The 23,136-nt window shown below is 40.5% G+C and overlaps 1 protein-coding gene across 2 annotated transcripts in view; it reads right to left on the bottom strand.

Annotated features, from left to right (window-relative positions):
- Positions 1 to 23,136, bottom strand: part of ARMH3 (armadillo like helical domain containing 3) — a 120,754-nt gene that overhangs the window by 75,859 nt on the left and 21,759 nt on the right. For both annotated transcript variants that reach the window (XM_083844077.1, XM_083844078.1), the window contains exons 14-20: positions 22,394 to 22,487; positions 18,929 to 19,030; positions 15,387 to 15,445; positions 14,053 to 14,118; positions 12,920 to 12,989; positions 11,375 to 11,435; positions 8,437 to 8,525 (exon numbers count right to left, since the gene is read on the bottom strand). In XM_083844077.1, the coding sequence (XP_083700203.1) occupies positions 8,437 to 8,525; positions 11,375 to 11,435; positions 12,920 to 12,989; positions 14,053 to 14,118; positions 15,387 to 15,445; positions 18,929 to 19,030; positions 22,394 to 22,487 (541 nt within the window). The remainder of the gene's footprint in view (positions 1 to 8,436; positions 8,526 to 11,374; positions 11,436 to 12,919; positions 12,990 to 14,052; positions 14,119 to 15,386; positions 15,446 to 18,928; positions 19,031 to 22,393; positions 22,488 to 23,136) is intronic.

Raw genomic sequence — 23,136 nt, 5'->3', positions numbered from 1 at the left:
TTCTCCCCACGACTTTCAGGGTATAAGCACGAAAGCAGCCTTATTCTTCATAAGGAAGAACATCACGCCAAGGGGGAGAGCACATGCTGGCATAACCTGTGGCTCCCAGGATCAGTTGAGTAAGCCACTCCATTTCCAACTTACTTACCTTACATAGCCCCCATTCCTGGGACTCACTGTTCCCACCTAACTGCAGCCAATGGTGTGAAAATTGCAAGCTTAATGGAAATGCTGATTGCTGTTGCCAGAGCAATGCCGCTTGATAGCATTCCAGCAAGTAGTAGCACAGAAAACGAATCTTCTAACTTCAGCTAAAACTCAGATGAGCAATGTGTCTTTTTCTTAAAAAAGTTAAATAAAAACTGTGAAATAATTAAAAAGCAAACACCTACAAGCTACGTTCCTCTTTAAAGAAAAGGGAAGTATTGAGCTTAATTCTACTCCAGCTGATAGTGCAGGTTCACACTTAATTAAATAGTAGTCTTGGGAGTTAAGATTGCACATTTTTGCACAGGGTCTAAAATCAGAGCCAATTTAGAAAGGATGAGCATGAGGAGAAAGAGCAGAAACACTGAGAAAGGACATCGAAAGACAACAAAGTAAGGGACCTAGGAGTGTTGCTTCTTGAAAACAAGAAGGGCATGGGGATAAATCACTGCATTCTGAGCACTGCAACCCCTCCGCACAGAAGAAGAAACGGGTGTAAACAGCTTTTCTGTAAGCTTTCTATCATCAGTAAGACTGTTTCCCCCAAGAGATTGTCACACTCTCTACTAGGTCACCATGATCTACAAACTCTTAGGGATGCACAACCCAATTCTTTGGTGTTAGCTAGCTTTTTTAAATAAATACATTGCAGCACAGAGCAACGTATCCAGATGAGACCTGCCAAGCAGTACGACTAAAAGGTTGCTAGATGTCCACTGAAATGACTAAACTTCCTTTCTGCTCATCTGAGCAGAGCAAGGCTCTGTTGATGAACAATTCCCATCCTGATCTCACCAGGTGATGAATAATAACCACAAATCTGATGTTATTTTTTTTCCCCTCCATCAATAACTGGAGTCAAACTCCTTACTGGTAGTGTTAAAAATATATTAAAAAGAAAGTGATAGTCACTACAATTAAGTAAAAGTACGCTAAGAAATCACAGAATCATGGAATGTTAGGGATTGGAAGGGACCTTGAAAGATCATCTAGTCCAATCCCCCAAATACATTAGTAAAAGGAGATACTTCCTAAAAATGCTACAGACAGGGAGTTTAGAACATTCTTTTATAAGAAAGCCGCTTTATTTATGTATTTGCATTTCTTACGTTATTTTACTAGATGTGAAATGCTGTTACCACAGAAGAGTTTTAGTTTTGGTTGAAAAAGGTGATGTGGAAAGGTTAATGTGAAATTGGCCAACCAGCTGAGAATAGCATCCGTAGTCTTTCTTCTGAACATCATACATTATCTGCTTATAGTTCGCTTTGTAAGATGGGACAGGGATTTTCTTTGGGATAACATGGAGCTAACAGAAGTAATTAAAAAAAAAATCAGTTGGTATCAACCCACAATATACATCATAGCTACAGACAACATTTCTTTTATAAGACGATCTTTCAGTTTCCATCCTTTCCTAAATTCTCACAGGACTAGTTAAATAAATAATACTAAATACTAGTAAGATCAATTAATAGCAGAGAGGGAAACAACACAACTTATATAAATTTACAAGTTCGTTTTTATAAACCAACAAATTCATCCATTCAGGTGCTCTGTCACCTGAGCTCTGCAGAAACTGCCAGACCTGCCCCAAGGAGCTGCTACCCGTCAATCAGGAAGGCCAGCAGCCTGCATCCAAACCAAGCACACAGAGCACAAAACTGCTGCCACACATGCCAGGGGCCAGCGCTCAGCAAACGTCGTTTTTGCAGTCCCATGGCTAACATCTGCCCTCAGGATGTTAACACGAGACCTGTGAAATCCTGCTCACGTCTTTCTTGGCAAAGAAAGAAGTCACAAGCACGGCTGAAACCGGCAAAACATCATCCTGATAAGAAAACATCCTTTCTTCTTTCAAGTCTACAATAAATTAAGAAGCGCTGACAAATAAAGCAGGATACACACCTTAGCTAGACACTAGCTTTCATTCCTCAGTTTGCCACACCAAAATAAGGTCCCAGGAAGACATTCAAATAAAGAGAATAGGAAAAGGATATTTAGTCCCATCCCTGAAAGTTAAAAATACTGAAAAGCTCCCGCATCAGATCACATGGTGATTTCTAACCCTAAGTTCCTACGCAGTAACACTTCCCAGCCTCTCCAGCCCTCCTAAGGAACCATGTGTCTTCATTTCTCATCCTACTCCAACCCCATTTTACCCAGTTTCTCCAACCTCCCATACTCAGGGCCCCTCAGTCCTCCTAACACGCTATCACCTCAAATTCACCTTAGGCTCTCCAGCCTCCCAGGTCCGGATCCCCTCTGACTCCAAAGACCTGACACTCCTACCACCCACCCCATCAACCCAGAGCTCCCGTTCCTGTTGCCTCTTCCTCTCCCAATTCCCAGTGCTCCGACTGAACTACCGATGTTTTCAGCAGCTCCACCTCTCCATGGGAGCTACAGAGGGACCCCATTCTTCCCAATTCAAGCCTCATTCCTGCATGGGGTGGCACTCCCTTTAAAAAAAAAAAAAAAAACACAGCATCATCTTATACTCATGAACAACTCTGTGAGATCCAAGCTCTCCAGCACAGCATATGTGCCTAGGAGATGTAAATTCTGATATGTAGCTTCAGAAGGCTGGACCAACATCCCACAGCCATAAGGCGTGGTGAAATTAGAGGGTAAGCACCAGGTCAACCTTGCACTAGGTAGAGACACAAGGGTGCTAAAACTCCAGCACTTGTTCTGCAGTCCTCTTTAGAACGTACAAGCAGCAGAGTGAAGTCAGAAAGCGTTTTTGCTGGAAGGTGTTTGAAAGGTCAAGTCTCACATAATGATTTCTTTCTCTTCCCAAAACAGAATGCTTCAAGTAGAACCAGTTAACAAACAGGCCTTTGTTCTCACCGTAGATTTCATTTTATGAGATTTTATGCTCAACACACAGACTCCTTTTCCTTCCTCCCTGCCCCTATGCATGACCTTTATTATAACCTTAGAAGATGTTGTGCTGAAGAGACATTCTTTTACGCTTGTGTCATCTTTCTCAGCTTAAAAATACTTCTTTGTTCCTCTGTCTATGGAATTCCTAATTGCACAGAAATTACCACAGTAGCATCATCTATATCATCAACTGCAGGAGGGCGTTGGTTAAATGACTGCTTCCTCCGAACTCCATTAAGACATCACCCACATACAGAAGACACTGTCCTTGGATCTTCAGCCTTGGTAGTATTTTTAAAGCCATATAAGACATTTTGCATGTTTGGAAGAAGGTCAAATTCTAGGTCTTTTATCCTTTCTTTCCCCCAAAAAAATCTTTAAGTAATTTTCTAACTGGCCAAGCAGCTCTATACTCTGTCAAACTCTCCTAGCGCCTAGTGATCAGACAATTTACCAGTGCACTAAACAGTATATGAATCCTGTCTCCACAAAAGCTTCAAGACAAGCTTCCCTTGTCAGGTAGCTGCTGCAGAATGTTACAGTGATGGCAGAATTAGAGATGAAGGGGAGATGCAACAGTACCTGATTTCCAATCTGTTCAGCAACACAGATCAGAGCGTTGCAGCAGACTATCAATTGTTGGAGAACCAGAAATGTCATAGGTAATAAATACGATTAGTAATTAATATTTCAATAGAACTACCAAAGCAAGATACAAGTGACTAAACAACACCAACTTAAACATACACTATACAAGGACAAGCGCATTATACTTACTGAAAGGGTTATTTTCCACCTTCAAAATATTCTTTACTTTAATATGTTCCACAGAGGAACCTTTCACCTCTTTAGTATTCACCCCCAAAAAAGTTCGGCATGATATTATTCCCACGTTATAAACACAGAAACTGACAAAAAGATCTGAGGAGTCCACACAAAGTATAAAACTATATTTTGTCCAATAGCACTGCAAAGTCTGCTTTGACAATCCTAAAATAAAAATGGATAAAAATTAACTTCTTGATGATGCTACATATTTGAAGCACCTCCATTTAAAGAGTACATTCAGCATCTGTCAAAAATAATGAAGCTACGACACAAGAAGCTGTAGCCTGTATGTTACAATAATTTGTGAACCTACCTTCAGTGCTTTCTAATAGCTAATCTCATTTTTAATCCAACTTCATATTCAACTGCCCTGACAAATGGCTATCTCACCATTATTCACTACTATATATTTTTAAATTATAATAGCAAGAGTAGATAAGTCTACATTAGAACTGCTTTTCTGTTTCTTTAAACATGACTTCTGCTTAAAGCAAACCATAGCAACTGCAAGGAAGTTACCTGCACCCCCTAAGCTCAGAGTGAATTGCTCAAGCATTACTAATTTTGAGGTGGGAGGAGTTGAAGAAATGAGGTATTTTTAAATAAAAAGCTTAAATGACTCACAAAAATTCTTTTGGCACAGCTTATACATGCTTGACAACAACATATATAGCATCTTTCATCACCCTAGTGCTGTATATACTAGATAGAAAAGAGTTCGACAATTAAAACCCAACCGCAGCTCTATGACCAGCAAAATCAACCTTTCTCACATGACAAGGAATGGGACCTAAGAAAAACATTGGCCATAACACGGTATTTCTGAGAGCAGGGAACTGTTTGCTACTAAGTAAAGTTTCCTCATTAGCTCTAAGTTAACTTACACTTGACATTCAATAAATCAGCATTTTAAAAGCATCAGCTACCTGACATAACAGCCCAGGAGATCTGCAAATTGCCCAAAATGTCTATACGGAAATAGGGGAACACAATCATATCCACTTAAGATTTCCAACCTCGGCCAAAATTTCCACGCTAGTCATCAATAATAGCACACTATCATAGGAAAAAAACTGAAGATTTTCTTCAGAGCTCAAAGGGAAGAGACATATACTAACCACAGCTGATTGAACTGAAGATAAGCTGCTGTAAAGTTCTCTTTATTATGCACCAAGATCAGAAGGAGTCTCTGGATCTGAATGTCTGGTCCATCTAAAAGCAACTGCACTTGGTAATCATTTCCATAGACTGATCAAGACGCAATTGCTTTTGCTCTAGTACTGTTTTTAGGATATTCTGAAGTCCAGCTCCACCAGCAATCAGATATTTATTTTCACACTCTCTCTAGTCAGAACCAGTTTACACATACTACTTTTGCCACCTACAGATCTTCCTTTCTGTCCTGTCTGTTCTGCACCTCCACTCATGCCATTTGCAATCCGCTGGACCATTCCCTGGCAGCTAAACATTCTTGGTCATCTGGTCAGCTCGGCTGGAAATTTATACTGTGTTGAGTGCCCTGGCCCCTTCGCTTAACATGGAGAAAAAAAATAATAATTTTAAAAAAAATCCGTCTAGAAGCTAAGGCTAGATCGCAACCAAAGACTCAGAAACAATGTTTTCTGTCTTCAAACTCAGATATTGAAAAAAGAAGACAAGCAGAAGTAAGACCACATGCAAAAAACGTGGTATATAGTGGCACATCCAAAAAATTAAAGTATTGCAAACTGCACAAACGGATGGATGTGTGTCCTGAGAGATGCCAAGCACGTAGCTCCACTGCTTTTCTCTGCCATCTTTGTAACTTAAATCAAAAAAGGAAAGGCAGAAACTTTCTTGAAGTTCTGCTGGCCTTCCATACCAAAGACAAAGCACCCACAAAGGAAGAGCATCTATCTATCCGTCAGATGACACATGAGTGGCTTTTCTTAGAGAGCAGCTAACATTAGAAACAGCAGGTGAGCAGAATGCTCCAGTCGTTGCTACTGCTTCCACCTACAACCTCTATCTTGGATCCTCCACACTCCATACAGACTACCTCCTCACCCCACAGTATTCCCTTTGTCTTTTTCTCCCACTCAGTTTTCTTCCTGAAACAACTCTCTACCTGTTATGTTCTAGATACAATTCTCTCCCCTCCTTTCAAGGCTTCCTTACACCAATTCCCTCCACCTGCTTTGCTCCACTCAGCTCCCTCTGGGGGCTTCCACTGCTGTTATCCACACTGCACAACTGCAGCTTTGCTCCGGTCATCACATACCTTGTCATTTAAGAAGACAAGTGTAGGCTTGAAGACCTTCTGTAAAGCATGCCTGATGGAGCAACTGAGATCTCAGACCTTAAGGTGAGTAGATGTTCCCTTTTAGCCACTCATCCAGCAGTGACAACTAATCCTTTAGCCCAAAGGAGAATATACTCACATGAAGAACAGAAATGAATGCAGGAGTCCCTGTACTCTGGTTTGGCATTGTCTGTCAGACTGATGAAGACTAGAAAAATACCCATTTTTTCCACATCACAGGCAGCAACATTCTGGGTAATCAACGAGCAGCCTTGATAGGAGTAAGAGTTAATTATGAAATATATCTCAAGACAGAGCTGGCAATTAGCATTTAGTCTGCTACAAACAGCACTCTAGAAATACACACCTGGAGCAGCCAGGAAATGCCCTTTTACAGGTGCACACATCAGTCAACACAAGGCCCTGCCAGCCTGTACAAATCACCTAGCAGCTGCTGAGCAATCTCTGTTCCCCTCAAAATCCTATAGAAAGAAAAATTTAAAACACTTACTGTAATTTACTTCTGCATGAGAGGATCTCCCTAAACATGCAGAGATCTATGCTAAGGGATGTGGAGCTCTTCAGCTACATCAGATGTGCAGACATTCCTGGTCCTTCACGGAAACTTGATCAACCTGAGTGCTTTTTACTATACTGCTTTGCTTTCTAAGCATGTGCAGTACCTAATACTTGTGCGGCACTTTACATTTCCTAAGCACTGTGCAAACACCAGCTAGAGACAGCTAACAAGAACATCCCAGAATACTGAATCAATGTGTAGTAAGGATTGTTTTTTTTTTCCCCTAAAACAGGGAAAGTTAAAGACTGAAAGATGTCTCAGAGTGCTCTCTGGACTGTGGAATAGTACCTTCAAGGAGGAAGCATTATATTTGAGACTTGAATAATGCCATTGTGTAGGAAAGATCCAGCTCACCCTGGCCAAATAGGAATGGATCCAGTTTGCTGGTAACTGCTGAGAAGACATCACACAAACTGTCAGATGCAATTTCTATTCACCACAGACGTTCGCATTGTAAACACTCTTCTCCTGAACTAGTACTACACTGCAGCCATGCCTCTAGGGGTTCTGTTCTGAAAAAAGCAACAGAAATCACTAATCCCGTAATTAGGGGCACCCACTTCACCTTCTACAGGAATAATTTAGAAAGCCTGAATGGACCACATGTCACACAAGGCAAAAAATTATTAACTGAACCTGACTCAGATTGTCAGTTCGTTTTTCTGTACCTACACTCAGCTGTGCAAAGCTACTGAAGGGAAGTACTCAGTGTTAATTAAGAACAGCTTCAGAAGCCACTCATCACCACCTTCTTCCCTCTCAAATTTCTGATGGGAGTTACATTACACCAGCAAGTTACTGATCCTAGGTCTCAAGTACATCTCCAGGAATACACAATTAGGGCCATATTCCCTTGAATTTTCATAAACCTCTTGTTTAAGCCACAACAGCTTGGGGATTAACTGTACTTTTCTAGCTGAGCTACTTCAGCTCTCACAAGGTTAAAACAGAAGCACGCACCATAACCACAAAAGAAGCCTGTTAGGTCTCCTGATCCATTCTGCTACCCTCCTCCCCAGACCTCCCACACAATGATGGCATCATAAAACAGTCCTAAAATGCTACATCCACTAGATTATGAGAAAAAAAAAAAAAAATCTTAAGATTTATCTTAAGAGATACCAGTGGCATAAACCAGACTATCTGCCATCAACGCAAAGGTCAGACCTATACACATCTCTTCCTCCCCACTGACATTTCTAGGTTGCTCTCCTCAGGAGGAGATTTTATGTACACTATTCTATATATATTCACTTCTTACAGTTAAAAGGAAGAGTAGGGTCCACCTCCATTTTATCTAAGAACCCATCTCCTTTTCACTCTCAAATAACTGAGAGAAACATTGCTGCATAAAACATTACTTCATTTCTCCAATCAGGTGAAGGAGGACTCAGGTAATGAAAAACAAAGACACTTCGATACCATGGTGATCATGGCCAGACAAGAAAGTAAATTAGCTACCATTATGATAATGACCTGGCTTTCTAAAAGAGGTAATTTGCATGTAGCAACTAAGCTGCAAAATAAAGATGATTTAACAGAATTGATGCTTGATGTTTAACCCTGTAGCACTAGAACAAGCACTCGTGGACAAACAGCTACCCACTCTTTGGGCTTTTTATATTTGACCATCTCTGTAGATGCAAAGTACCTGACCAGAGCTCCCTCCACGTGTAATGAAGCCTCACTCTGCATTTCTTCTGGTAGCACAGCAGCTTGTGCACAATCTGAATACAGCGTCTGGAAAAAAAAAATTGCAAAGGATCAACTGCATTGCATTTCCCAGTAATTTTACACTGAAGCTGTCAGAGTCTCAGAAATCAGCAGGGAAGCAGACAAGCACAAACCCTAACAGAGGAGAATGGAGCTCATGGTTTGGGGCTCCAAAAGGGAAGCAACAACCGTAAGGATGAACCAGACTAGACCAGAGGAAGGTACCTATATACCAGTTTAAGCTCAATACGATCGGTTGCTCTTTATATTTAATTAATACTTTCCACTCTTTGCTGACTTTACCTGAGGACCTCATAAGCTCTACAAATTTAGTTACTTGACTTTCAGGCTCCAGATGCATGAGATATTGCTACCAGATTTTCGAAAACCTGGTCACAATGGAGCTTTTTGGTTTCTTTGGCCCAAGTGACAAGGCTAAAGGAACCTACACAGTGAAACTAAAACCGCAAGGTATTTAGTTTGACTGAATGAGGCATGCAGTTTAATTATATTAAAAAAAAAAAGATTTCTTTCAAGCTTAAGTATGAACTTCAGAATGATCAAGCAATACACCTATGAGCTCTGATATCCACCCAACATACAGCTAGTACAATTCTTAAGTCTTCAAATCATGGAGGCCTCTATAGCACTTTATAGTGGTTATAACACGTCTATAGCAGTTATAGAAACTCTTAGGTACACAAACACATTTCAGTACCATCAGAACTAAATACATCACATGGTGAGTAAATTCCCTAGCACTTGCTGTTTTTAAGGACAAGATAGAAAATGTATACAAATTTGAATTTGATAGACCAACCTACTTTTAATTATTGACATTTAGAAAAACAGAAGGAAAATAGACTTCAAAAGGAAGCAATTCCTTTTTTCCTAAATCCTTATTTCTCAAAAATACATTAATATCAACACCTCTCTGAAAAGACACTCCTGAGAGACATTAAACATCACAAAAAAGGAGAAATCAAATTAAAAACATTGCATGGAAATTGTTCAAGATGGGGTGAAGAGTTCAAAATAAGACTTTCAAAATCCCTAAGAAATAATATGCACACGGTATATACTCTTTTTAGACCCTTATATGATCACAAAAACACAACGATGGGCTAAGGACCAAAGTAGCTATCTTCAGAGGAATAAAGGTAAAACCACTTGTAATAGCTGAGCATCACATTAAACACTGTGTCACAAATTGGATTCTCAAATTCAAACAGAAAAAGGAATCAAAACCACCACGACAGTACAGACAGCTGTCTTCAGATCAGGAACAGCAATTGCCCTGGGGAGAAAGCTACCATTTCTGATGTTACTGGCACCAGACAATGTCCAGTGCCTTTCCACCTACATACTTGCCTGGCTGTAAGATGAGAACTGGCCTCTTCAAAAAACTACTTAAGGCACTGACCAGAAAGAATCTTGTAAAGGATAAAACATTTTTTTTTTTTTAATTACAACAGTGTTATTGCAAAATACTCTGCAGAGATATCTCAGCACTGAAACCTACCTGTAATATGCAGCAGCATATAGTTTTCTGGGTGAAAGCAAGGCATGGAAAAAAGGGGGGGGGGGGGGGGGCATTACAGTCCCAGTCCCTCTGCCTTAGGGGTCAGAGAGCCAGCTACCAGCCCTACAGACTCCCAAACCACACTGTGGAAGTCACATCCATCCTGGTGGGGTGTCTTTGTTTATTCAGCTTTGCACCAAGAATTCATAACACTTAATGGACAAAATAACACCTTTGGTCAAAGGAAGCTGGATTTCTCTTTCCAGTATTAATATGCCTTCCACTGAGCAGATTCATATTGCCACCTATTAAATTTAACGCAGAGAATTATCACACTATTTGTGCATTCAGAATACCCACTTCGTCTGCAATAACTGTGTCTGCTCTGGAACGGTTTCAGACAGGAACGTAGTGAAAGGGCTGCACAAACATGCCAAAAGGAATAGATACGGATGTCTACTGATTGTTGCTACAGCTCATTATTTTTGTTCTCATGGGGTTTCTAGCTGTGACCTTACCTTTGAGACCAAGCATTTCACAACCTTGTTCTAAATCCCAACGTACCACCCAACTACAACTAATTCTGTAATTGTCATTAAAAATACATTTCTCACAAAATTTTAATTGAACTATATGACCCTTACAAAGGCACTGTAATTTCAGGGTTATTTGGGCAAAATCAGAACACGCTGAAAACTTATGTTAAAGGAAAACAACCTATGTATCTGTATCTCTTCTGCAGCATATAGTGCTGTTCAAGCCCGAGGGAAATTCAGTACTGTACAAACAGTCAGAGCAAAGCCAATGATCTGCCTAAATCCTATTTCTGCCCTCCAGGACAAAGCAGAACAAAGCATTCTAAGGGCCTAGTGGGACATAGAGTGTTCATGTGCAGCTCTGTCCTCTTCTCCTCTCCTTTTCCCCACTGCTAAGTATTACCCTAGCAGCCTAGCAAGCTATCTCAGGCTTAAACTTCTTTCCCACTCTCCACATAACCTTCCAGGCCTCACATCAGTCATCCCTGTTTTTTCAAAACTGTCTTTTCAGTTTCCAGACCAAGAATTCTTGCAATGAGTGCGTATCATGAAGTTTCTTTCAGAATAAAAAGCTCTTTGTATTTGATCAAGTAGATGAGGAAATCAGTTTAAAAGGTGGAAATTCATTTCACTTTCAATTTTCCTAGCACACAGAACATTTTAGAAGTAGAAAAAGTTGACAGAAGAGTTCATGAAAAGCCATCCTGCTCCCCACCAACCACAACAACGTTATTTCAGCCAGAAGATTGTTATATGACTAGAATTCCACCCAAATTCAAACTTCAAATGAAACGAGGAATCAGCTCACAGATACTTACACATAGAGATCCATAGGAAATTCTTTCATCATGTGTGTTACAATGAACTCCACCATCAAATCTGAAACAAAAGAAAATGATGAAGTAACTATTGAGCTAGCTACAGTTAAATTCTAGAAGACAGTGATGAAGAAATCAAACTACCCCACCAACCTCCCTACCAGCCAATAGTCCTGCTTAGAAGAAACAAATTTTCCTGGAATTAAAAAAAAAGTACACTGGAAACTGAGGGCATGTAATATAATTTTGTTTGAGGCACTGCTTTCCTCATATGCTTTCTCCCACTATTAGTCAAATAAGGAATACACTGTGAATTCTGATGCTTGGAATTGCTCTCATATTTCAAGCCCTGTCAGTAATGGAAAATTCCATTGAGAAGCACATTTTAGAAAATCATTCTCACCAGAAATCATACAACCCAGAGGTTTACTTTCAGAGAAGATATTGTAGAGAACACAATTATTTATCCCTAAAATCAATTCTGAAGCAAGTAAGCCTAGTCTGATCTTAACACAGACTACACTTCTACTTAAGACTCATTCAGGAAAAAAAAATAAAATCAAGAACGTCTCTAACATTTAAAAGAACCCGGTGTGAGGATAAGAGGTAAAAAGCTCAAAAATACAATTAGAACAACTGAAAGAGATAAGTTACTATGGTTCAGATAATAAATCCTAACCAAAGGCACATACATGTGTTCACTTCAACATAAAACACTTAAGTTGTGCCACTGGTAACAACTGTGAGATGTAACCTCCTAGGGCCCTAAGCACCCAGCAATAGGACTCTATAGTTAGCAAAAAACAGTCCAGGGGAAAAGTACATGATATCCGGTAAGTCTAGAAAGATTCATTCCCCATCAGTTTTGTTGTGCCATCAACAATCACCTGTTTGAAAATCCTGGAGTACAAGACTGCTTCCATTTCATCAGGCTTAAGAGCCGCCCAGAGATTCAGTCTCCATCCATCTCTGTACCCATTTATATTTTTGGCCTCTGCAGCAATGAGTCTCACAATTTAATCATTCACTGTGTGAAAAGCTTTCAACTGTGCCTCTACATCCACAGGCAAAACCAATCCTTGCTACTGACATTCTTACTATTTTTTTTTACTCAGAAAAGGCTAAATGCCCAGCAAATCTTCCTCAAAATGTATTTGTCTTTTCCATAGTTTTGTTCTCATTATATCATCTAGACAGTACTTGTGACCAGCTGTCACTACACTCACCTAAAACTCCTAATTTATTAATCAACTGCCTCGACTATTGTTATGTAATCAAGTGAAAGAGGCCAACAGGCTTCCACAAAACTTACTGTAAAGGTATACAGGATTTCTTGCTACAGAGCAGCAACCTTGAATTTAATTTCTCTGTGAGGCAGCCAGGTATAGAGATGGACTGTCCATAGCTGGAAGTCTCTTCAGTACTTAACTGCTTTCTTTTTATGTCCATCCACCCCTCCCCTTAATCCACAAATCTCATTTTTCTGCTGCAGAACAAAAGGTGCTTTGGGAACCAAAAGCACGCAAGCACTCTAGCAATACTCACCGAGCACTGCACACACCAGCGGGCGACAGGGCAGGTTCTTGTCTGCCGCTTTCTTCCTATGCCTCATTGGCTTCAAACACACAAAGGTGAAAAGAAGTCAGAAGAAGCCTGAAGTGACATTCTGTGTATTACTGTATTTTTCATGCAAATAGTACCATTGCAGACTTCCCTTTGCCTTTCTCTCCAACTGCTCTCTCACCTAATCCTGAAGGCCACAGCAGAGGCAAAATTTTGCTTGCTTTTCAGCACACCGACCACTGGGTTTTTGTTACTCTACCTGCGTAACTGGAGGGCATTGTTATATCATAGGATAGAAAATCACACAGCAGTTCCTTTCGCTTGTTTAACATACTGATTTGCTCCTGACACAGATGCCTGATCTGCATTCCTAATAGCAAGTGCAGTATTAAATAGCTTCAGCCTTGACAGTAATAAACCAGAGAGGCTAACTAAACAGCGAGTTTTCTGCCAAGTGGGAAAGACTAGCACCCTTGCAGTACGTTTACTATAAAGTAAGATGTTTGCTTCTGTCCTGGATCAGTGACACTTTCAAGCACTGCTCCAGTGTCAGATGAGGTAGCAATCACCCGCACCGTGAAAACAGAATGCATTAAGTCAGGAGAAGGGCTCAGTTACTTGTAACTATACAAACACTTCATGAGCTAGGTAAGGAAACTTCCTCCATGGATACCTATAGGAAAAAGCTATAGAAAATATATTTCCTCTTTGAAGATAAATCCCCCCATTTAGGAGAAAGCATATGCCGAATCAAAGCACCCAGTGTAACTCCAATTGCACATTATTATATCAAGAGGGCTGAGTCTTGCTGAAGGTTTAGGAAGAACATTCTCTCTGTTACTGATCTCTTCAGAGACCTGGTAACACACAGTTCCTGCCCAGCTACACAGGCCTCTGAATTCACCAACAGGGCAACCAGCTCTTTGTCTTTTGAAGGAGCGAGACATTCTGGGAATGATTTTTAAATCATTCTCCAACTGCTGCATTTCTGACAGTGTTTCCACATGCCTTAGCAATCTAGGTTAGATGTCTGTGACACAGTTTTCAGCAAATGGGGACTTGAATACTGTGTTCTCATCCCAAAGACAATGCAAGGCATCCGTAGGAAAACTCACCATCCTGTGTAGGTTTACTCGAAAATTCATATTGTCATCATGGAGAAAAGCATTAGCATATTGATCCTATTGAAAAGGGGAAAAGAAAGAGGGAGGAGAAATGAATAACAAACCCACCAACTTCCACTTGCCTCTCAAATCATGTGTTTTAGTGCAAAGTTCCTAATAAGTAGCTATAAGGTTAAAACCACCCGTGTAACCTTCTCATGTCCCCATACATCTTCAATCCCACAAACTTAAACCCCTTCTGAACCCAATTCCACATTAGTTAAAGTCTGCATTACTTGTTGTTTTATTCACTATTTATTTTCCATTACCTTCTTTGCTCATCCAAACTGCGGACTGTACACATGGCAGTGTCAAGATTTTAACAAGTGCTATATAATGCACACAAATCCTTGTGACAGCATGGAGGAATGGACCCATCATGCCACAAGTCACTGCAGTACTAGCAAATAGGTTGATAAGCTGTCCCACCCCTCAGGCAAAACTTGTTTCAAGACCAGCTCTAAATCAAAGTGATTACTCCAGGCCATACAGCCAAGTTGTTAAAATAAATACACCGTTCCTTTAGTACCAGAGCCAAAACATGCCCTTGCTATGTAGAAACAGCATTTCTTATCTTGTATTCACCCACCTGAAGAACTGCCACAAATACTTTTTTATAAATAACAGAAATGCACATAATTGGCTTTTAGACTGCACCCTGAAGAAACATTACTTAAGAATCCTTACACTGGTTATGAACATTGCTGCTTTTTACTCTTTGCTAAGAAAGGTCTTTAATTGCAAGCAAGCAAAATGTAAATACCACACAAACTCAGCACCATTCAGGTCAAGCCATTACTGTATACTTCCCACAAGACAGGACCACCTTCACCAGGACTGCTGACCCAGCCCAGCGATACTGCTTTCTCTCCCTACTGTCCTACAACTACACAGATTTCATTTACTCATACCCTTCTCGGGCAGATGGGATACAGCACTGCCCATACTTACCATGAGCAGCAAGCAGGTGAAAGGCATGAGCACATTATTCATCTAAAAGCCTGTAACACCACAAGGTGCTCAAGCAGCTAAGTGAGAGCAGGCATAGGTTCACTGTTTTCTCTCTCTGCCCCGTGAGTTGCCTATACCAAGTAAGATTATCCAATTCTCAAGTAAATTTTAACAGTATGGCATCAGTTTTATCAGCAAAATATTAATTGCCTGAGGGCCTCATTACTTACAACCACTGTGGATTTTCAGCTCCTGGTGAACAGGAGGCAGGGGATGTGTCGACAGATAGGGCCCTGTAACACACCATCTGCTGAAGGGTCCCACAAGAAACCTACCTCTGCTATGCATGTCAGGATAATCAGACACAGCTTGCCACTGTGTAGCCGGTGCTCATCTGCAAAGAAGCAAAAACAAGTTCTGCATGAGCCACACAAGCCTGGCAATGCAAAAGCTATTTCTTTCTTCAGCAACAAGACAAAGCCCAGCCTTGGAGAGTCCTCATGCCCCTACTTCCTCCATGATAGCTAATAATCTAACTACTCTCATTAGGCACTCACCCTCCAGGTTAGACATCAAATCCCACAAAGCTTTTCCCCAACAAAGTCTATGATTTGCATCTCCTTCACCACTACAACTACCAGTGAGGTTTCTGCCTCACTCAGTTTTACTTTTGCAGGTATTCCAAATGCTGGTATTAATCTCTGCCTTTCTGCCACAGCGGAGGTGTGCTTTTCCCTCTCTGAGGCAAAATGGAAAGGAGATCACCTTCGCTGTGCGTTATGAAACTAAGTTGTGCTAGAGGCACAGCACAATGTAGCAGAATAAGCATGCGGAGAGTTTAAGCCCCAAGTTTTAAACCCAATGGTGAGAGATATGACCTAGTTTGTTCTATGTAAAACCATGAATGAACGAAGTTTGCAAAGACTTAGCATGTTAAGCCAAATTAAGAGTTAAGGAGTTCCACCTTGATTGTGTCCTGCAAATTCCTATTCATCTTAAAACTTCAAGCTGCTTTTGCCATGAATGACAACTGGAGGGCTGAAAGATTCACAAATAGAGTGAATTCTGCAATTAAGGGAGAAAAATGCAATTTTTGTTTGGATTATTTAGAACTCTTCTCTCTCAATTTTAATTTTAATACACTAAATAACTGAGATGCGTTAAGTCACAGAGTAACTTTGTATGGAAGAAACCTCTGGTCCCATCCTTGCTCAAAGGACATGCATAAGATCATCTATAAAAATAGACAGAATGGATTTAGCTGGCTATTCTGTGTACCTTGATGCCTCACTTTCTATTCCAGGCTGCTGAGGGACAGATATTTACTAACAAGATGTGCCCTGTAGTATGCTGATTTCATCTTGCTGCTCTAAGCAAGAGGAATTTTGGAACAGGAGATTTAAAAGTCTCACCTATGTCTCCTTACCTCAGCTAAGGCATGTAACTGAAAAGTTTTCTACACTAGCAAGAGAAGGAAAAATGGCCTTAGAGAGCTCTGATACACTGGAGCCTTGTTATTTTCCTGTTGTAAGGCCTCACTGTATATTTCTGTAGGTGCTGCTACTACTTCTCTCTGGGGATCGTGCCGTAAAGGCTCCTGTTCCATACTAAGTACTCTGCCTTCAGCCAGCGTGTTGCAAAGATCATGCCAGTTTCAGCAGAGTTATGGGGCACCTATGCAGGCAGTTTACTCACACACACACTCTGTACTTTGGCAGCATCCATCATTAAAGGAACAAAGCAGACCACTTCCTAGGGGGGATGTATCAGTATGAACCCTATTTTACAGATGGGAAAAAATGACACAGAGCTTTTGTTTCTCCCGAAGCAGCTGCCTCTGACTGGCACAAGAGAGATGTCAAGAGGAGAATCTAGCAAAATGCAGCCTATTAAATTATGCTCTCTGGGACAGGACTGAAACAACTGCCTAGTCCTGGATGTGGAGCAAACCAGTCTCCCTTCTAAGTGTTCCACCTGTCTCAAGACATACAGAGAAAATTTAAGTTCTTCATTTTTCTTCCCTTGTTGCTATATTGGTTTCATATGCTTTCTCTCACACAAGAAGAAAAAAGTCAGGCAGGACCCCATCTATCCTCAAAATAAAAGCCCAGGAATACACCCACCAGAATTAATAGGGAGCAGTTGGGAAAGCACTTTTTTTGGATGACTAATCAGTAGAACTCACTGCAACATACTGCCATGGAGGTAAGGAGATTAGGTCTATCAACCACACAAATTTAAAATGTTTTACAAGCTAAAACCAAGGCGATGCTTCTTTCTTTAACTCCTGTCTCATACCAGGATAAACGCAATTTTAGCTGGCTTGTTTAGTAAGGAATCTTCTCTATCAGGTTTCATTCCATCTGAAACTAATCCAGTCTGATAGTTTCTGAGGCCCTATACATACTTCCCATATTATAGTGACTAATAAGTGCAGCAGTTAAATTTAAATACATAAAAATTGTTTCATCAGAGACTTGGATCAGCAAGAGAGACCCTGAAAAAAACAAATGAGAATGATTAGAGAGCTAGCAAGCCCTCCTCATGCGTGCAATCTATAAAAAACGACTGAGCAAAGATTGAGGTTGTTTAGTTTAAAGACAAAAGCAAGAGGAGACATGAAAGCAGACTTCAAATACATAATGACTGTCACAAAGAAGAAAGAAATAATCCATTCTCAATACCCATCTTGGAGAAGATAACTAGTAATTAATTTAAATCTCACCGAAGAATTTAGGATGCACATGAAGCTTTTTCACACTGAAGGTAGTTAAACACTTGAATAGTCTAAAAACGATGCTCCCCCATCAGTGTCTCATCCAACCTGTTCGCAACAACTCTCAGAAAGAAAAATATAGGTAGACCTGATTCTGCTTTGGTTTTGAGTGATGTGCTAGGTACATTCATGAAGTCCTTCTTAGTCCTAATTTCAATTATTCACTTTTTCCATAAGAAGCTTGCACACTGAACAAGAACAAGACTGCCGGATACAATTTCCTTGCAAGCATGTATACAAGGAAACTCTCCTACGGAAACTGTCCTGCCTACTCTCTTATACAGTATGTTCATCTTACACAAGCATTCATCAAGCTCAACAATCAACGTATCATAACGCTGCAGCCATCTTCCTACCTTTGTACAGCTGCTACATTTAATTTAAAACAGCACAAGTTGGTAAAGGGCTGAAATAGGGTAAAAAGATTGCTTGTTATGTTCTTGCTATGACCCTGCCCATACAAGCACCGGGCAGAACAGGACCCTTATGTACCTTGAGCAGGAGATGAAGCATTACATCACCAAGCTTCAACTCCAGCAAGCTGAAATTACCTCCCCTCCAAAGCTATCAGAAGAAACAAAAGGCACAGCATGGAAATGTATCTCATCAAGTAAGTTACTGTCAGTACAGTGCAAATCACCGCCACCACCTGTGTAATTAAAGAGCTGTCTGTTTAACCAGCAAGTACCAGAGGACACCAGAAACATTTCCACCTAACGCTGAGCTTTGCCTCATGTCAGGCTAAACATTCTTAAAAATACAGTTCTCTGTCACATGACTTTCCCTCTCTGACAGGGAGGTTTGGAATCAGATATGTTCACAGCTCCTGTACAGGAACAGGTTGGTTATTAGGTACTACTATTATCATTACTAAATTCTTCCCATAGTTGACTTCTCTTCTGCCAGTATTAGGTCTCTCCTAGTATGAGATAACTGTTATCTCACAATAAGAAATCGTTTCATTTTCTCTAAAGGTGGAACTTTCAGTCATCTAAAGGGACTCCAGTTGGTTTCTGTTTCTGGAGATGTGTTCCTATGTCCTCCTGGTTTCAAGAAACACTGCTTGCTGCATCCACAACTACATCAACAGAATTTATTTACCTTTTGTGTCCTGCATCACAATCGAGCTGTACTTCAAGAAGGTTATCAGCAAGTTGCTAGTTTGCACGTCAGCATCCAAAGGCAGCTCTGCAGAGCTTATAACTAGAACAAAGCAGATAAGACACATTTACCCTCCATAAATACAAGACAGAACTATACAGAGAACCAGGTCACAGATTCACAGGTCTGGGATAGAATCAACTTATCTGTAGGGTCACCTGAGCTCCTCCTCCCTCACGATCACCCAGCAAAGAACCTGTATTTGAATACTGGTACTATTCCACCAGAGTACACTTCTCCTGCTCTAAGGGTAGGCTGGGGTGCCCTGCAAAGTGATATGCCTCTTTCTCTTGCCTGGTGTTTTAGCACTCGTCAACACTCCCAGCCTAGGGAGACTCAACAAATTCTCACCAACACATAACTAATTCTTGCAACCAGTTCAACAGTGCAAGACATAAGGTCAAGAATAATGGTATTTATTTCCATGGTGAGTTGATCAACTGGAAAAAAAAACAATGCAATACCACACTACACTATCAGATTATGAAAAGACTATAATCTACCAACACAGAGCCTGATAAATTGAAGGGACAATGACGTGCCTTTAACACAAGGCACTAGATTCAAGGGGACCTTTTACAGTTTTACTTTCCTGTCCTGATATGACTGTAACACTTCTGTTCTGGCTGCCTAGGAGTTCCTGACAAACTCTCAGGATTTAAAACATAGGAGGCCATATGTGGCTTGATTTATGATTGCCTGAAGGCCTTCTCCCTTCTCAGTCCATAAAGACAGCCTAAGAAAGGGCTCCTTTTGCACTGGAGAAAGATCTGCAGTTGACTATATAGTTGTCAAGATATCTGTTCTATTCTCTTTTCAATCTATCGGCAGTAATTTTCAAGTCTTTCCTCACACAAGATCTTGGGGGAAGAAAAGGGTATTTATGACGAGACTGGAACTTGCAAGTACTGAGGAATTATGTGCATCTGAGTTTTGGATAGCTAGGTTTGGGGCTCTGAGGAGAAGCAATTTGATCCTGTACGTAACCGTACTTTGGCTGAGACAAACGTTTGTTTTAACAATGCCTTCTACAATTCAAGCTTTCAATCTCATAACCCTGTAGTGTGGTAAATAAGGTTTATTATTCCTGGAACTGGGGCACGCATAGGCACAGAAAGGTAGGGGAGACGAACCAACAACAAAATGCAGGATTCTTAACACAGAGCACTGGGAGGCCCAGAGCTCAGCGCCTCTCACAGAGCTCAGGATTATACAATCCCCTTGAATACAAAATTGCAGCCCTTGGAAACAACGGGCCAAGTAGATCAATGTAACCTCGCTGTTCGAATCACATCAAAGAAATGATAATGGGGCTTTTAGCTTCTGAAGGCTGCACATCCCTAAGTGCGAGCTGCTTTAGTTTCTTCAGGCTTGAAACTCTGGAGCTCCCAACATGTTGTTCACATGCCCAGTCTGTTGGCGAAGTCTAAGCAATGAGACTTTTTCACCCCCCAATATTATGAATAGCTCAAAGATTTAGCTAAGAGACTGAAAAAATGTATTTATATCCCCAGTGGGTCCTTCTGAAGCTGTTACAATGAACGCAGTGAATGAATATTTAACAACAGTAAGCAAACTGACATTTAGATAACTATGGTGACAGGCACAGTCAATTTACATATTATGGATCAACAGTTTCTAGCAAAAGTCTCATTTAAGAAAAAAAAATCACTCCGAAGAGCACATCACTGCTTACCCTGGTTCATGCTATAGATGTTTGGGTGTGGTGTTTTTTAAACAGATATTTTGAAACTTTAAAGGTCTTAGTTCACAATTTAGACTTACAGAAAAAAATTAACCCAGATATGAACCCATTTTTAATCCCAGTCAGCATTAAAAAGTGCCTGAAAAAAATCAGAGGAATTTCTACATATTGCTGAAATTTGAAAATAACTTAACTACACTTTTTTTTTCTTTTTTTTTTAAGTGCATGAAAAAGCAGAAAGCAATCTTGTCAAAGCTGAAATGCCTCTTCCTAACTCTCAGCCACAGGCAAATTTTACAGCTGACTTGCAAGACGTCAGAAAATGAGGAAAACTCTGACATACCTTTAAAATAAGAGTAAAATTAAAGAAGTACCACTCAAAACTAAGCCAAGTCCCTCAAAAAATAAAAAAATTAAAACAATATAAAGAAAAGAGAGCAGGGATCAGCAAGGTGACAGGAAATAGGAATAAAGAATGCTTCCCAGTGTAATCGCTGCTCACTAAGATCAGCTCCAATCTTTAAACTTAGCAACCTTACAAGCAGCAAGAAGCCTCAAGCTCCGTAAGATCACTGCCTATACAGAAAGCAGGATGAAGTTTTTGTTTTGCTTTTGTTTTTCAGTAAATTAAAAAAAAAAAAAAAAGAGAGAATGTGAGCAGACTGTAGATGTAGGTAAGCACAAATTCTGTCAGTTGTGTAATACAGTGTGTGGGTGGATACATTTGCAACGAACATGTTGAACAGAAGCCCACAAAATGCCCGTCCCTCTACATTTTGTGTTATGTGCACACGGAGACTTGAGACATAGGGGGCTTTTTAACTGAAGCTTTTGATATCCATGGTAACCAGACAGAATTCATCCACAGGGAGGATCATCCTTAACTAGGATATCAAATGACCTGAATAGCTGATACAACTAAAGTAACCCAGACTGCTTTTCATTTCATTTCAACACTTCCAAATTGTGCTCTATTGAAAGTGCCTCTATTCTTACATTGAACGCCTTCCTCAGATCTAGATGATGCCATCAAAGTAGGTGACAACGGCCATTTCATCTCCTCTCTTAAACCGGACTACATCCATCCATAACTTAAACAAAAAGGGTTTTATTTTAAATGATTTTAAAGTGTATCTATTTGGGCATATAACATCTCATTTAGAAGAATGATCTCAGTGCAAGAAGTCATTTACAAAGCATTCAGAGAAAAGGCAACCAGAGGGAGGAATTCTTCAACTCCCAAGCTGGATTCAAATCCCAGTTAATTCAAGGCTGGGGAAAAGTGCATTAATAACAAGCAGGAATCCAGCGTGATTTTCTGTAAATCTGTTCCAATGACAAGTAATCCCAGGCAGGAAACCTGACACTAGAAACACTCAAAAGTAAAATCCTGTGTAGAATAGCTAATATGCTGGGTGCACCTTCACGCAGATACTGGGACAATAGTGTTTTCAGAAGGAGTATCAGAAAAATTTCATTGAGCAATATACAAGGCAAAAGAGAAACTACACAAAACGTCTCTTGAATTGAAGCCAAATACTATTTCTTGCTCATGTTTAGTACAGCAGCTCTCACCAGGAAAAGAACACCAGGTTACATCTGCTCCAGACAGACCTCATTAGTTGCCATCATGAGGAAGTGCTTTGTTAGTTATTTTACTTTTTAATAGTTTTTCCCCAGAGGAACATTACATTTCTTACCATCTGAAGAAGGTGGGGTGGTTCCAAGTGGAGTGACAGGCGTTGTTGGAACTGGGCTGGTTGGTGTTGTCATAAGACCCATTTCAGGATGGCTCTGATCAAAAACACATGCCCAAACACACAGAGGTTAATAGCTTCCCTGCACAGCAGTCATACAGACCACTACTTGTGCTGTTCCACACTCACACGTCAGACATGACTTTAATGAAATCACAAGAAACTTCAACCCCTCCTCCAAAGATGAAAGCTATGTTTCACAACCTTGGACATCTACAATTAAACCATACATCAACTTCTTTACTCAGCAAAACACACAAAAAGCAGTGGCTGTCTCCAACAGACAAGTAACATGCCCTTCCCCAGCACAGAACCACAAAAGGTATGCAGAAGCCTACACCGTTTATAGTTTCTGACCCCCCCTCAAAACAGCCCAAGGGTGTGCATTTGAAGTCTTCCTCTACAATCCTTTAATTTCTTTCTAAAACAAATCCTCCTATCCCTCCCACCCTCCACCTGCTTGTATTCAAAGATGATAGCACTTTATTACCTCTCTGTACCACCGTAAAGCCCAGGCAACAGAGGAAAAGAGTGCAAAACATAAGTAACACTGTCGTTATCGATCCTCTCTGATTCCATCAGCCGGTTTCTCTGCACATTTCATCTTTGCTAACAGTTGCCTGCCTAATTACCGCTTTGATTTTACTCTTCGTAAGCTCCCAGATCTATCCAAACTGGTGATACAG

Source organism: Anser anser (assembly GCF_964211835.1).
Source record: "Anser anser genome assembly, chromosome: 7".
NCBI lineage: Eukaryota > Metazoa > Chordata > Aves > Anseriformes > Anatidae > Anser > Anser anser.
This window is presented reverse-complemented; position numbering and strand designations above follow the sequence as displayed.